The sequence below is a fragment of the Panthera onca genome, chromosome C1, assembly GCF_046562875.1.
Source record: "Panthera onca isolate mPanOnc1 chromosome C1, mPanOnc1 haplotype 2, whole genome shotgun sequence".
Lineage (NCBI taxonomy): Eukaryota > Metazoa > Chordata > Mammalia > Carnivora > Felidae > Panthera > Panthera onca.
The window spans coordinates 57,506,901-57,521,336 of NC_138346.1; the positions used below are offsets into that span (position 1 = coordinate 57,506,901).

At 52.6% G+C, this 14,436-nt stretch overlaps 2 protein-coding genes across 2 annotated transcripts; both read right to left on the bottom strand.

The window, feature by feature from the left end:
• Positions 1-3,015: 3,015 nt before the first annotated feature.
• HOXD9 (homeobox D9) lies at positions 3,016-5,678 on the bottom strand. The gene is made up of 2 exons (XM_060621813.2): positions 4,331-5,678; positions 3,016-3,985 (listed from the first exon to the last, which is right to left on the bottom strand). Exons 1-2 carry the CDS (start codon positions 5,127-5,129, stop codon positions 3,744-3,746), a joined length of 1,041 nt encoding a protein of 346 aa, XP_060477796.1. The 5' UTR covers positions 5,130-5,678; the 3' UTR covers positions 3,016-3,743.
• A 2,345-nt stretch (positions 5,679-8,023) lies between these two features.
• On the bottom strand, positions 8,024-11,895 carry HOXD10 (homeobox D10). The gene is made up of 2 exons (XM_060621811.2): positions 10,330-11,895; positions 8,024-8,988 (listed from the first exon to the last, which is right to left on the bottom strand). Exons 1-2 carry the CDS (start codon positions 11,282-11,284, stop codon positions 8,711-8,713), a joined length of 1,233 nt encoding a protein of 410 aa, XP_060477794.1. The 5' UTR covers positions 11,285-11,895; the 3' UTR covers positions 8,024-8,710.
• Between the last annotated feature and the right edge of the window lie 2,541 nt (positions 11,896-14,436).

A 14,436-nucleotide genomic window follows, 5' to 3' on the forward strand; every position in this document is an offset into this window, starting at 1 on the left:
CCTTGAGATCCGAAGGCGAACAAATAGATTCTGATAGTTAACGACTTGTACTCCAATCTTGCAAATACCCAGTTAAAAGAGAATTATTCTCAATAAAGCCCTGGAACCAACTTTGTAATTTTTTTTTTTTTAACTTCAGTGTTTGGCATGTGTGTGTATGCGTATTAAAACTCTGGACCAGTGAGTGGGTTTTGGAATAGAATGTGGAAAAAGAAGAACGAGCCCAGATGTCAATTATACAAGGCACCTTCCAGAACTGTGTGATTTCGGGGTGGGGGGCGAAAAAGAAACACAAGCACTACGAAATTCATTTCTACATGTTCTGGCCTAATTAAGATAACATTACAAACTAACATTTCCTCTTAGGACAAAACAGTTTCACCGCCCCCCCAAGCATTCTATTCATAATCTGAATGGGAAAAGGGCACGATTAACTTTGTAAATAAAGATCTATGCTTCTACACGTTTGTTTTGATAGAATGCATTAACTTAACCATAACATTTTATAGTTTCAGCCGTGCCGTAGTCCAAATTTTCTGAAATCCTGACTAATCCAAAATTTTATACCTAACAAAAACACGGCTGGAGAACTTAATAGTGTACATTGCTTATTTTTGCTTAAGCTTATCCTAATTTGGAATTAAAAATAAGATTGTAAATATATTAAATCAAAACCATCCGCCGCCGCAACGCCAGCTTTACGAGATCACAAAGTGGAGCAACAGCGCCCTCTAGTGGCAAAATGCCGCCTCCAACTGACCGAGTTTAACTTCCCTTTATTCGACTCAAAGCAGTTCTAATCTTGTTCTTTAGTTTGACTGGGGCTTGGATCGCTGACACTAATAATGCTTCATCCCTTTGATTGTCAACAAGTCAAGTGCAACAAGCTGGGGCTTCTGAACGCCAAAGATATTTGTACTCCCGAGAGCTTCCAATAGTCTTTTTCAAAAGCTTCCAGCCCTTCTTTTGCCAGACACAGTAGGTCCCCATTCCGTAATCGCCCACAATTATAGGACGGGCTAGACCGAACAAATTACAACTTTCTAAATATTGACTGTAACATGTTTTGTTTTTGTTTTTAGTCAAAGGAGCCAAGCACTTCGAAAACGAAGAAATGACCCAAGCTCATTTTATTATTTTCTTTTAAAGCTGTTACTCTTAGCATTAAAACCTGAATATTTGCTACTTTAACTTCCTAATTTTAATCCTTCAGGCCCATATCGCTGGGCAATCTGGGGGCAGGAGAGGCAGAAATAGAAACCAATTTAAAAGCTTTCTGCGGAATATCTAAGCGGCTATCTGGAAAGGCCCTGTTGGGCTGTGTTTATTGGAATTTCTATACACAATAAATGAGATTTTAAATTTACATCAAAAGTCACAGAGTGAAAGGAATTGACTAAGCATTCCACTTGAATTTTTGTTAAAGCAAAGCTTTAATCAGCTTGTTTCCTTCCAGGTTAGTCTTTTTCTCAGTTTCAAAAATGTTTTCTTCTAATTCAGCTGTAAGAATTACATTTTCTATAAGCAAGTAGATATAATTTCCAACAGTACTTTTGCAGCAAAGTTTGGAGCGGAGGGCCAAGTATTTTTATGAAAGGACACGTAAGTAACTTCATTTTTCCCTGCTGGCTCTGCAACCATGCCGCTGGGAGACCCATCGGCCGGAGTAAATGACTCAAGATCACGAACTCCCACACCTCCAAATAACAGGCCAATTAAAAAGGAAAGAAAGAAAAGAACGAGCTAGACGGAGACCACAGTGAAATATTGTGAAGAGACACCCGCCGTAGGCTAATTCTAATACCAGGCCCATTTTAAAAATCAGAACTACATCATCTCCTCCTTCCTACCCTCCCCCATTTTTATTTCCTAGGTGCTCACACCTCACCGGGGGCTCCCAAGCCCCTGCCTTCTTGGTCCGACACAGTCTTGTTTATATTTTATTGTCCAGATTTTAAGACCCAGTTTTGTCTGCATTTCTCCCTTCCTCCCACAAACACAACATCAAAATGAGATGGTTTCAAAGCGAAGCGCCGAGCCTGTCGTAAACTCATTACCTCCAGACGTCTCGCCGGCTCGATGGCTTTATGACACCTTGGCTCTTCCTGTTTTCAAAGAGCCCTAGGTATCGGGTTGGCCGCAGGGGCGGGAGTAAGCAGCACCTTCTGCCGGATCTGGGCCTTGGCTTTCCCTCCCAGCCCCCCTCTGCTTTTTCTTCAAGTCTCCTCTTTCATCAGGATCCCCCCAAACTCTGCCATTGCCCCCGCCTTCCACCCAGCCCAGGCCACACGGCGCCGCCGCCCCTCAGGCCTGCAAAGGCTGTGCTGGGCCCGAACCCTCACTTACAATGACCTTCATTTTAGTCTCTGAAGGCGGCCCTCTGAGGGCCAAGCTGGGGGCTAAACAGTCACCGAAACTGAGTTGGGGGGGAGGGGGCGTTGAGAAGGGGTGGGGATAGCTGAGAAGGAGAGACTTGACCATTTAGATCTGCTAAGGTCATTTTGGGGCTCTTGAGGGTAGGGCGGAAGTTCCCAGCCTAACTGGCTCAGCCCTCCGGGAGCCAGCCAGCCTGACGAGCTGGGGGGAGTTGCTCCCGAGTACAGAGTTGGCCTTTCCCTTGTTTAGAGAGGAGAGTGGATGGCTGGTACTTCATCAGCAGCGGGAGAGGTGGGGTGCAGTGTGCCAAAACTCCCCCGAGAGGGTGCCTGGCTTGGGGGGGGGGGGGGAGGCCGTGGGCTTTGCTGGGCACTGCAGTGAGGCTGACACTGGGCTCAGGGCACAGAGTTCGCTGAGAAGCTGGAAGCAGGCTGGGGGAAAGACAGAGCAGCCAAGGGCCCCCCAGAGGCTGTGCTCTGGCTGCCTCTGCCCACACAAAGGGAGACTCAGAGGCACCTCAGACAGACCTCTCAGGTGTAAGGGCTCCAGATTTTTAGCAGTGTCTTCCTCCCAGAGATGGGGGAGAAGTCCTGTGAGGGTGATATTTTGCAGAGAAAAAGAGAAAGCAGGCACACAGTGTTCAGGGCCAGCGTCTGGGCTCCATTTGATCAGGTCAGCATTTATTGGTAGGAAGCGGTAACATTTACAACTGGTCCTCAGGCAGGAACCCGGAGGGCCTACACCCGCGGCCGCCCACGCGAGGTGAGCCCTCCCCAGGAGAGAGCGGCTCCTCCAGTGCACTGAGAATAAACCCCCGACCCACCAGAGGCCCTGGGCTCCTCTCTTGGCCTCATTTCAGGTCTCAGCGGAGGGCCCGCGGGCTCTCTGAGGGAAGAGGACTTCACTAACTGGTGGGCAACCTGGGCGGGCCCCCCACGGTTGTCGCTCTGCCTTCATTCTCAGAAGTGGGGCGCACTTGGCCCTTGCTTGAGCAGCTCTGGGGGCTAAACTACAGCACTTTTCAGAAACATAGGGGACATTTACACGAGAGGGCTCTTCAATCCAGCGTGCACTCACAAAATATAGCATTTCCTATGGAACCAACGGGTCAGGAAAGGGAGGGAGCGGGAAAAGGCGAAACCCCAAAGCCACTTCGTTTCTCCAACACATAAGCGAGCAAATACAGAGTCCCCCAAATACCTCACAGAGACCAACCGCACAGTCACTTCTACCTAAAAAAAAAGGGGGGGGGGGAATGTCCGAATCGCTGGAGAGTTTCTGGAAATCAAGCACCCACAAACAAACAAAAAAACAAAAAAACCCGCTGCTTTTGCAGCGCAGAGTGGTCCCGCCAGCGGCGCGCCGGGTCAGTCTCCTTTGGGGCATTTCTCCTTGCTCATCTTTTTCATTTTCATTCTACGATTCTGGAACCAGATTTTGACTTGTCTCTCTGTGAGGTTTAGAATCCTTGCCACCTCGTAGCGCCGGTCCCGGGTGAGGTACATGTTAAAGAGGAATTCCTTCTCCAGCTCTAGCGTCTGGTATTTGGTGTAGGGACAGCGCTTTTTCCGGGTGGAGCGAGCGTGGATCCAGTTTGCTGCAGGGTTGTCTACGAAGATGGGGGTTTGGAGAAGGGGATCGAGGGCGGAGGGGAGGCAAGGAGAGACGACAGGGTGGGGGAGAGAGGTCGTTAAATTAATTTCACCAAGGATGGCCGCTTTTCACAACTTGGGGGGAATTATCATAAAAAGCCTTAATGCCCGCGCTCTGTTTACCGTACAAACCGCGCGCCTAGGGTAGGTGGTTATGGGAAGCTTTTTATGGATGCGTGTTGCTCGCCTAGGCTAGGGTAGGCGTCTAGACGTTTTTATAGGTTAGTAAAACTATCAGTTTTGCACATTCGAGCCTTACAGGTTTCAGCAATAAATCAGGGGGCAATTTCTTTTGCACTTACTTGGGTCAAGTTGCTGCTGCGGCGGCTGCGGATGCTGCTTCTCCTCCTCCTTCAGTGGGCAGCCTGGGCTGGGGTGGTCGCTGCAAGCCGAGGGCTCCGAGGAGCCGCCTGCCCCAGACCCGGACCCGATCCCTGCCCCGGGCCCGGTTCCCCCAGCCGCAGCTGCTGCCTTGTCCCGTAGGAACGAGTTGCAGGAGAACTCGGGGCCGCCGCTCCCCTGGGACTCCCGGGCCGCGGAGCACTCAGTCCGTTTGGAGGAGGAAGACGTGGAAGTGGAGGAGGAGGTGGAGGTGGCGGCGGCGGCGGCGGCAGGGGTCGGGGCCGCTCCGGTTTCAGGCTTAATCCCGTAGTGGCGCCCGTTGGGTGGGCCGCTGGGGCCGGGGCTGGGACCAGGGCCCGGGCCACCTCCGCCCCCGCCGCCGCTGCTACCGCCTCCGCCCGCGCCGCCCGGAAAACCGGGCAGCGGCTCCATCCAGGAGCGCATGTAGCGGCCGGGCTCGGAGGCGGCGGCGGCCAGGGGCGGCGGGGGCACGTACGGGTGGTAGAGGCCGCTCATCGCCGCCGCCGCCGGGGGCTGAGCGGGCACCGCGGACCACGAGGCGGAGAACACGGCCGATTTGGGGGCAAAACTACACGAGGCAAACTCGGCGGCAGCGGCGGCCGGGCTGTCGGCCACACCTGCGGGCCTGCCCTGCGCGCCGGGCCCCGGCGGTCCAAAGCGCGCGGCGAACACCTCATCGCCCTCATGGCCTATGAGCGAGTCCACGTAGTAGTTGCTGAGGGTGCCACTGGAGGACATTTTGAGGCGCCGTGCGCTCCCACCCAAGGTTACACTGCCCGCCGCGGCGCCGCTCCCCGCCGGCGCCCGAGCCGCCGACTAGTTCGCAGGCTGCAGCTTCCACCATTGGTCGCGCGGCCCACGTGATCATATTTACCAATACCGGGAGTAAATCAGTCCGCTAAACTGGGGGCTGCTGTGATTTAAAAAAATATATATATATCATCATCAACATAAACGCCGCAATTAGAGCGCATGAGCCCGGTCCGTGCGCCCGGCTCGGTCCGGCCGGGCTCGGACAGCCGGGCGGTGGCTGGAACCGCTGCGCCCGACCGTGGCCGGAGGAGGCGCTGGGGACTATTTGTTCGTCTCCTCTAGCCGTCCTCGGTCCTGCAGTTCGAACCGAGACGCTGCCTCCCTAGCGCCTGGACTTCGAGCCACCGGCAGCGTGTCCAGGGCGCACCGAGCGCTTGGCCAGAGCCCGGAGCAGCCCGGGGAGCGCAGGGCGGGATGAGGCCCAAGCCAGGCCGGCCTTCCGAGGCGGCCCCCTGGCGCCCGAGGGGAGTTTTTTCCTTGTGCCTCTCTCCCTACCCAAACCCGCCCCTCCCTCCACATACCCACACACGCTCTCTCACAGCTTGTCGTGTTGTTTAAAACAGGTGGAAGACCTCTGTAATGATATTATGCCTTTCAATAAAAATTTTATGAGGTGTATTTGATTATAGATTAATGTGTCCCTAATAAAACGGACGGATGGAGCAGCTCGAGGGCCTCCTCCCCCTACCACACTCACACACGCCCGCGCAGCCACACACACCCCCGACGTGAGGCTGAGCACACGCCGCGGCCCGAAGGGTGAGCTGGGGCGGCCTGGCCCGCCGACTGGGTGCTTCCCTGGCCACCGGTGGGGCTTCTGTGTGCCCTCGGAAGTGCCGGCAGGCTGTCGAGTAGGCACCGCGAAGACAGTGGCGGCCAGGGTGCCTTGTCTTCTCCGGGGCTGCCGGAAAGGCCCTGGAAGAGAACACGGCATAGGGCAGAACCCAAATGCTAGCGCAGGCCCGCTCCCATCCACCGCCCCAACCCTGCCTTGAAGAGGCCAGCGGGAACCGCATCTCCCCGGGCCAGGACCGCTTCTTGTGGTTGTCCTTGGGCCACTGTCTTCTGAATTCTTCTTCTTCCTTCCCCACCCGCCCCCCCCTCCAGAGGTAAGGCTGGGCAGCCTTGAATCTGAGGGAAATGCCCATTGTCACTCCCAAATCCATGGTACAAAGCCTCGGAAGCGCCGCTGGGAGCCGAGACAAAAGCAGCCCCAGAGCAGGCGGCAGAGAATATATTCCTCACTCTACAAGTTGCTCAGAGCACCCTTGGAGGGATCCCAGCCCACCTCTAGCCCCGGAAAGGAAGGGGGTAAATGGCTACTTATGGCCTGATTGATTGCCTTTGCCAATGGCTTTCTGATTTTGTTCCAGAAGAGATGCCTTTGCCTGTAGCACGGGTTTTCCTCTGAGACACGGCCCCCTGTCAACAACTAATGGCGCTCCCCACATTGCAGGGAGGAAACGGATAAGTTAAAATTGCCCTCCTTCTCCTGCCCAACCAATGGAAGTCTGGGCAAATCTATCCCAGTGTTCCCAACCTGGCATTGACTCCGAGCCTTCTCTCTCCCACCCCTAGGAAATGGCTCCCCTAAAGGGTTCTGTCTTGGAACTGGGGAAGGTTCTTGGTTTTCAGGAGGAGGTTTACAACCCCGAATAAATACGGAGCCTCCCATTGACTCCCTGGATGAGAACTGTAAGGCCTAGAGCCCCTCAATAGATAGTTTTATGGAGAAAAAAGAAAAAGTGAAAAGGCCGTGTTTTGTGAGGCTGCTTGAAGCTGGTGGAGAGCTTTTGCAACCACAGCACAACCTGGGGAAACGAATTCTCTGTCAGCTCTTCTCCCTTCTCCCAGGCAGCACTAGATAAGTCTGGACTCTCTCGGTGAAGGCTGGCTGGAGTTTTCCAAGCTGTGTCGGCAGCTGGAACATTGGACTTCATGGGAAGTCATGTTCATTTGCAAATTCTCTTTCAGTCACCTTTTGTACGTTTTCTTGCCTCCCAGAGACAGTGGCTCCAACCAGCATTTTGTAATTAAATAGAGAGAGCATTACCTGGGGGAAAAAATTTCCTCCTTTAAGAAAATTTCGTGTGGGACCCTAAAAGGTAATGACTGAACATAAAATCCTTCCACAAGGAAACCAGGGCAAAGTGGGATGGGAAAACTCACCCATCCTCGGCTTCGCTGTGGCCTGGCTTGTCTTGCGCTTGGGATAGGGGTGGGGGTGAGGGAAGGGGGAGCAGAACTGGATCCGATGCAATGCTAGCTGCTGGTTGTCCTTGTTCTTGTAATGGAGGCCCGGCGGCTTCCAGGTGGGCAAGACCGCTTTCAACCTAGCCCCTGACGATGGCGTCCCAGCCAGAAATCGCCAAGACCCCACTAAAAGTATTAAAAAATAACACAACCAAAACCAAAGACAGGAAAACATACAAATGAGGTGCTGTGAAGAAAAAAGCAGCGTGGGCACAGGGTTACTTACCAGGCTGTGGTTAGAGGGGAACTCACACCCATCTAGAATTCAATTCTGTTACTACCTTGGGGAGGTGGGGGGGGGGAGGGTGGGAGAGGCGGGGAGAAGACTCCCCTTCTTCCCAGCTATGAAGCCAGCACACCCAGGCTGGATTATCATTCCCCCAGCCACTGCCAAATTTTAGCGCCCTAGGCCTCCTCCAGCCTCTCCTATCTTCCTCCCCCTGCCCTCTATCACCACCCCCCTCCCGACCGCCCCCAAACAAGCAGTTTAACAGGAAGATAATCTCACCAAAGGCTTTCATTTCCACCGAAACATATATCCGTTTCAGAAAGCAGAGGGAGCGAACTCGTTTCCAGAGTTTATTGCATTATACATGCGACCAGAACATGCACAGAAAGGACAGGTTGCTGTTGTACTTCTACCAAACCACAGATGCACCACAAGGGAAGGCTACAAGGCATAAGTCGTCAATATTCCATCTCACCAAGGACAATTGCTAAGTTCATTTGTGAAAAGATACATTGTAATGTGCTTTTTTAGTCCCCCTCCCCCCAAAGCTTGTGGGTTTTCGTAATCTTTTTTAAATATATATGTAATTTAAGTACTTTAAAGTACTGGATGTATTCAAAACGCCATGAGATCATGGACTAACCACACACACAGACCTTTTGTGTTAGGAAAAACATGAAAAAGTCACATTGCTGGATGGATGAATGGACCGATGGAGGCTGTACAGTTCCAATAAGTTAAGACCCAAATGAAAATGCGCAGTAATAGTTACCCTGCATTACGATGAAAAAAAAAAATAAATTACACGTGCTAGTTTTTTTTAATATATATACTCATAGGGATTACAGATCACTTGCAGCACGAACAGAATGACCCCAAAGTCACATTCTAGCAGGAAACAAAACAAAACAAAACAAAAAACAAAGAGCAATGAAGGTTTTGTTTCCGCCTTCCCAGTCCTCCAGCACTCGGCCCTGGAACGCGGTGCCCCCTCTCCGATCCTGGCCTCCGACGGGCCTGGGACCTAAGAGAAGGTGAGGTTGGCGGTCAGTTCTCGGATCCGGTTCTCTCGGCTCATCTTCTTGAGTTTCATTCGGCGGTTTTGAAACCAAATCTTGACCTGCCTGTCGGTGAGGTTAACGCTCTTACTGATCTCTAGGCGGCGCTCGCGGGTGAGGTACATATTGAACAAGAACTCTTTTTCTAATTCCAGCGTTTGGTGCTTAGTGTAAGGGCACCTCTTCTTTCTGCCACTCTTTGCAGTGAGCCAATTGCTGGTTGGAGTATCAGACTTGATTTCCTCTAACAAAATTAAAGGGAGAAGAAGAAAAAAAAATCAAGATTTTTTTTTTTTTCTCTCTCAGCCTGTTCAAATGTACCCTTGGCCATGACCCCGCTGGCAGCCAGGCCGCTTTGGGAAATGCTGGTATTAAACATTCCTCTTATGAGGTGGGCCCTGGAAGGGATTTGTAATTGATGCCAGATTAGTTTAAATGCCCACAATGACGCGATGGAGGGTACTCTCGCCCCCGATGATAGGGTTGTCTCTCTCTCCCTCTCTCTTTTTCTCTCTCAACTTTCTGACCTGCACAAAACATTAGTACAATAGTAAACTTTCAGGATCTCCCCAGCAACATTCTAAGTGGTCAGCTCACAACAGGGCTGGAGTGGAAGAAACAAACCACAGCCTGAACAAGACTGCCAACCCCACTGCTGCCTCACATCCCCAAGGCTGCCACTTCTTCCCCACTTCTCCTGCGCAGGCGGGGAGCCCCACAACCAGGTTTATAGTTGCCCTTCTCTTTCAAAAGATAACCAAGGAACTGAGTGCACCTTCTCCGACCTGCCTGGGCATTGAGGTACTCCCCAGAATTTCTTGAATTCTCATACCTTCTTGTCTCCACACAAAAGCATTCCCCGAGCTTCTTAGTGTGGCCCACCTCTGGACACTGGGGGAGAGGCTCTGGGGCAGGGTTCCTCCTCCAAAAGCCAGAGCCCCTGGCTCTTTGCCCTAGCCCATGCAGATTCCATTCTCCTCCCTTCAGCCTTTGCCCCCTTTGCAAATGGATTGCAAAGCTTGCGGCACTTTCCCCAGACAAAGCCAAGGTTACCCAGCCCCGCAGAGGTAGGGAGCCCTGTTCCCCAGCCCAAGCGCCAATCAGCCCAGTCATCTCGTTCCCCTTGCCGCCCCCAAGCTCGCAGGATGCGGGGTGCACACACTTGAACACGAACACGGTGCCTTGGACCACCTTAAAATCATCATTGGGTGAAAGGCAAAGCTGGGACTGCAAATCTGAGCGGGAGAAAGGAGGTTCTGGGGCCGTGTTTACGAGCCGCAGGTCTCATTTGCCCTCTTTTGTTGCATTTCAGGTCTAGCTCAGGAAAAATAAACCCGGCAAGCCCTTCCTCTGCCCAGGCGCCATCAGCGTGGGGCCAGGACTAGCCAGGAGGGCCAGGGCAGCCGGGGAGAAGCTGGGACCTTCTCGACACTGAGACTGCCCCTCTAAAAGCCAGGAGGAGCAGCACCTGCCAGTCGGGCCCCGCCTCAGCTGCCCCGGCTCGACGCTGGGCACCCAGGCGCTCCCTCTCTGCCGGGTTCCCGGGCTGCACGCCCCGCTGGGGTGGCAACTTGCTCATACCGACCTTTGCTTTCCTTCTCCTGTACTTCGGGACTGGACACGGAGACCTCAGCCAGGCAGCTCCTTTCTTCCGGAAGGCCGCCCTTGGCCTCGGGGCTCTCCACCTGGGAGACTTTGGTGGGCTCCTGGCCGCTCACAGGCTCGTTCATCTTCTTTTCCATCTGCAGCTGGGCGGCCGAGAGCTGCGGCTTGGCCGCGCCGCGAGGGTTGAGCTGGAGCATGACTGTGGAGCTGCCTTCGGGGCTGTTATTGTACTCTTGGGTTTTCCCGGTGGCGTAGGTCTGACTCAGTCTAAAATATCCAGGGACAGGAACCTCAGGGTTCTCAACGGGACAGGACTCAGGGACCAGCCTCTGGTACGAAGGGACCTCAGCAGAAATGAGTTTGTTGCGCTTATCAGAATACATGCAGCAATTGGATTCTTCCTTAATGTTGGTGGTGAAGGAGCAAGTGGGGACTTGCTGTGTAACAGGTTGCTCTATTCGACAAGATCTGTTCGGGTCTGTCCAACTGTCTACTTGAGGTATATAAGGATGCACATTCATACCCATATTTTGGTGGTTCACTTCTCTTTTGGCCAGAGACGGGAGCAGTCCACAGGTTTGCATTCCATAGGTCCCCATGTCTGCGCTAGGTGGTGGCATGTACATGCTGGCGCTGCTCGAATAAAAACTGTCACTCCTGCAGGCACTGATCAAGGAATCTACTAAAAAAGTATTAGCAGCAGGAGAGCTGTTGGGAAAGGACATTTTGGGGAGGAATTTGAAGAAGAGAGATTGTGTCCTTTGTAGGCTGACATCTCTAGGAAAACATTCCCCGTGTAATTGTGGATGCCTCTGCCGACCACATGACAACCAAGCCAATGAGATTTGAAAATGGCCTTGAGCCGCAGCCTCCTCGCAGGTCACGTGCTCCAGAGCCCGGCCGGCCGGCCGCGTAAGCACGGACAACAGCGACATCTACTACGCGCCCGTGATAGTGCGCGCTGGAGACAACCGGCCCAGCGCTCTCCGTCGCCCGCCAGCCTCCCCGGGGCTCGTTCGGCCGGCCAGCCCCACTCGCGTCCCCCCGCTCCGGCCACCGGGCCCCGCTGGCGGAAGGAAAGTCTCGGCCAGAGGGGCCTCCGGGAGGACACGCGCGGGGAGGGAAGCCGCAGTGCCGTGGCGCCAGCTCACAGAAGCATTCCCCGCACACACCCAGGCAGAACGCGCCCCAGAGCCGGGGCACGGGCGGGGGGTGGGTGCCCGGCTGGTTCAATTTCTCCCGGGCAGCCTGGGAAGGTGAGTCGGATTCCCCGGGCTCTGCGACACCCCACCCCAGGGAGCCACAGTAAAGATCTCTCACGCAAAGACGCGGCCAAGTTATGGTGGGGAGCGGAGGCGAGAAGAGCCGCGAGGGCTAAGAGGCCAAGCAGCTGGCCAGCCCGGAGCCCCGAGGACCGGCCGGCTCTGGCGCTGTCCATTCCCTCCTCCGGCCCGAGGGAGATGCGGGCTCCCGGCCCCTCCGCGCCCCAGTGGGCTATCCGAGCCTTGGAGCCTTCGGCAGTCGGAGGAACCACACCCCGAACTCTGCGGCCGGGCGGCTGGGAGCTTTCAGCCCGGAGACAATCCCTCGCCAGCAGCGGGCTATCCTGGAAAGCGTCCCTCCGGTTCCCGGCGGGAGAACGAAACCGAGGTTTCCCTCCCTACACACCCTGATAATAATGAGCAAAGAGGAAGGAAGGGAGGGAGAAAGAAAAGAATTTTTTGCAAGGAAAGGGGAAAACTCTCGCCCACAGACTCCAGAAGTTTTAGAAAACTGACTGGGCCGAGTAGCAGACAGAGAGAGATGCAAAGGTGTCATTTGGTTCTTCTGCAAAGAAAAATATGTTTTCCTTTTATGGATTTTGTAAAAGCATTGGTTTCTGACAAGTGCAAGGTACAAAAGGTTGTGGAATTTATTAATACATATTAAGAAGAATCAGGGCGATCAATAAAATTCTCATCTACATTCTTGGGCTACTTGGTAATTTTCTTGCTTCTGAAGGTTTTTAAAGAGTTATACCCGCTGTTGCCACACACGGGAAGATATTTTATTAACAAATCAATCGAGACTTTGTAAAGGATAAGATTAATAGTTAAGATTTAGCATAATGGCGTTCGCTTTATGAATTATTGAAAATTATACTATTGATTTTTCCCCTTCGCTACTAACCAAGAAGGTCAATTTTTGTTTTAACACAAATCGTCAAATATTAAAAGCTATACTTTTGTCAGAAGTTGAGTTTTATAGTTTTGGACAATTCCTAAAATTATTTGACACCGGTTTGCTTGGGTAAGGGGAGGGAGAAAAAAAGGAGGTGGGAGAACCTTAGTCCTCTGTTTCCTTTGGTGACGGAAAGTTCTATAAAGAGGATTTGGTCTGGGGTTGTGGTCGAGCTCATTAAAGAACAACCACCATCACCACCATGGAAACTCAGAGTTTTACGAGAAACTTCTCCAACAACTTCCTTTCTTGTTCTCTGGTTGCAGGCGGGTGAGCCGCCCTTCGGAAGCCCTGGCCTCGGGGCAGCAGCGGGGAGCTTTAACCTTGATTTCCAAAGGCTTGCCCTAGGCGAGGGGCCGGGCCAGGGCACAGGAGCCGTCCTCCGGCTTCCCAGATCCCCTTCCCAGCATCTGAGAGAGGAAAAGGGCCCCAGAAACCCTGATTGGGAACCAGTTTCTCTCGGTCCGGGAAGGCGTCTGTGTTTTCTTCTCTCCACACTCGCCTTGTGCGGGCTGGCCTTGGATTTCAGGCCCAGAGACTGAACTTGTGGGCAAATTGGGTTTCCGCCTCAGCAGAACATTTCTTTGGAGCCCGATGCTCATTAACGCGTCTCAGCATTCTTGGGGAACTAGGAGCCTGCTCACTCCTTCACAAAAACCTTTTCCAATAAACCCTTTGTCCCCCCTCCCCAAAAGGAATCTCCCCTGGCCTGGTGGAAACAGGCGCTGAACATTATTTTCGGCCTTGGGACCACTTTGCCTGTCCCCTCTAAGTGCCCTCGCCCAAACAATAACCCCTTTTAAAAAACTCCACGGTGGCAATGAGACAGACCTTTTAAACCTTTACGCAGCTGTTCAAATACAACATCATTGTCAGGTTAAAAGCCTGGCGCCTCTAACTGCTCCGGCTGCGGGATGCCGGCTGGCGAAGCCCGGGGTTTAAACATTACCTTTCCGCAGGGGTGGCTGATTTTAAGCTTGAGGATGGGGAGGTGGCGGTGAGGAAAGCAGGAGAAAAAAAAAAAAATCCAACTTTTCACTCTAGCCTGCTACAGTCCTGTTCAAAGCTAACAGCCGCTGACCATCACCCCCCAAATGGTTTTATCACAAGGTGGAGATCATGATCCCGGCCACGGTTAAGCGTGCCCAAGGCTGGACAAAGTGCCCGCTGCACACACTCTCGGCAGGCACCCTGACGCCAGCCTGGCGCTCCAGGACTGTCGTCCCTTTGCATCTCAGCCAGGGGAGCTGCCTGGAACTCAGATGTCCAATTCTCCCTATCCCACTCGTGAGACAAGACTGTTTAATCTAATCGGGAATTTTATGCCCATCAAATGCCCTTTCATAATCTTTATTTATACACGAAGAAAACATTAGGCGAAAACCCAGCAATTCCTTGCGGAGCGGGTAGGTCTAGCGGTGAGCCAAAACAAACAAGATCTGCCTTCCGAATTTGGGGGCCTTTCTGTTTCAACTCTCAGTGGCTTGGGGCTCTAAGTCACCCCCACACTGGAAGCTTTAAATAGGTCCTCTTCATTCACAGAAAACGTGTATCAGATATAATTTTGAATCTATTGTCACACAATTCTATTTTATTCTTTCTCAAATATCTGCCTTCAGACCAGTTCTTTGAGGCCAGAGACTCCAGTGTTTCAGGGCGATTTTATCATAAAAATTGAGCAAAATAGAAATAATACAGGAGGATGATCTGGACCTGGGAGGATGGAACATCTGGCTAAGACTCTAAGGCTAACTAACATGGAGCAAATGGAATGAAAAGGCAGTGGCTTTCGGGGCCAGCCTGTATTTTGCTTACGAGTATTTAATGTAGGTCCATAGCTGCTGTTTTCGATCATCTTTAGATCAGT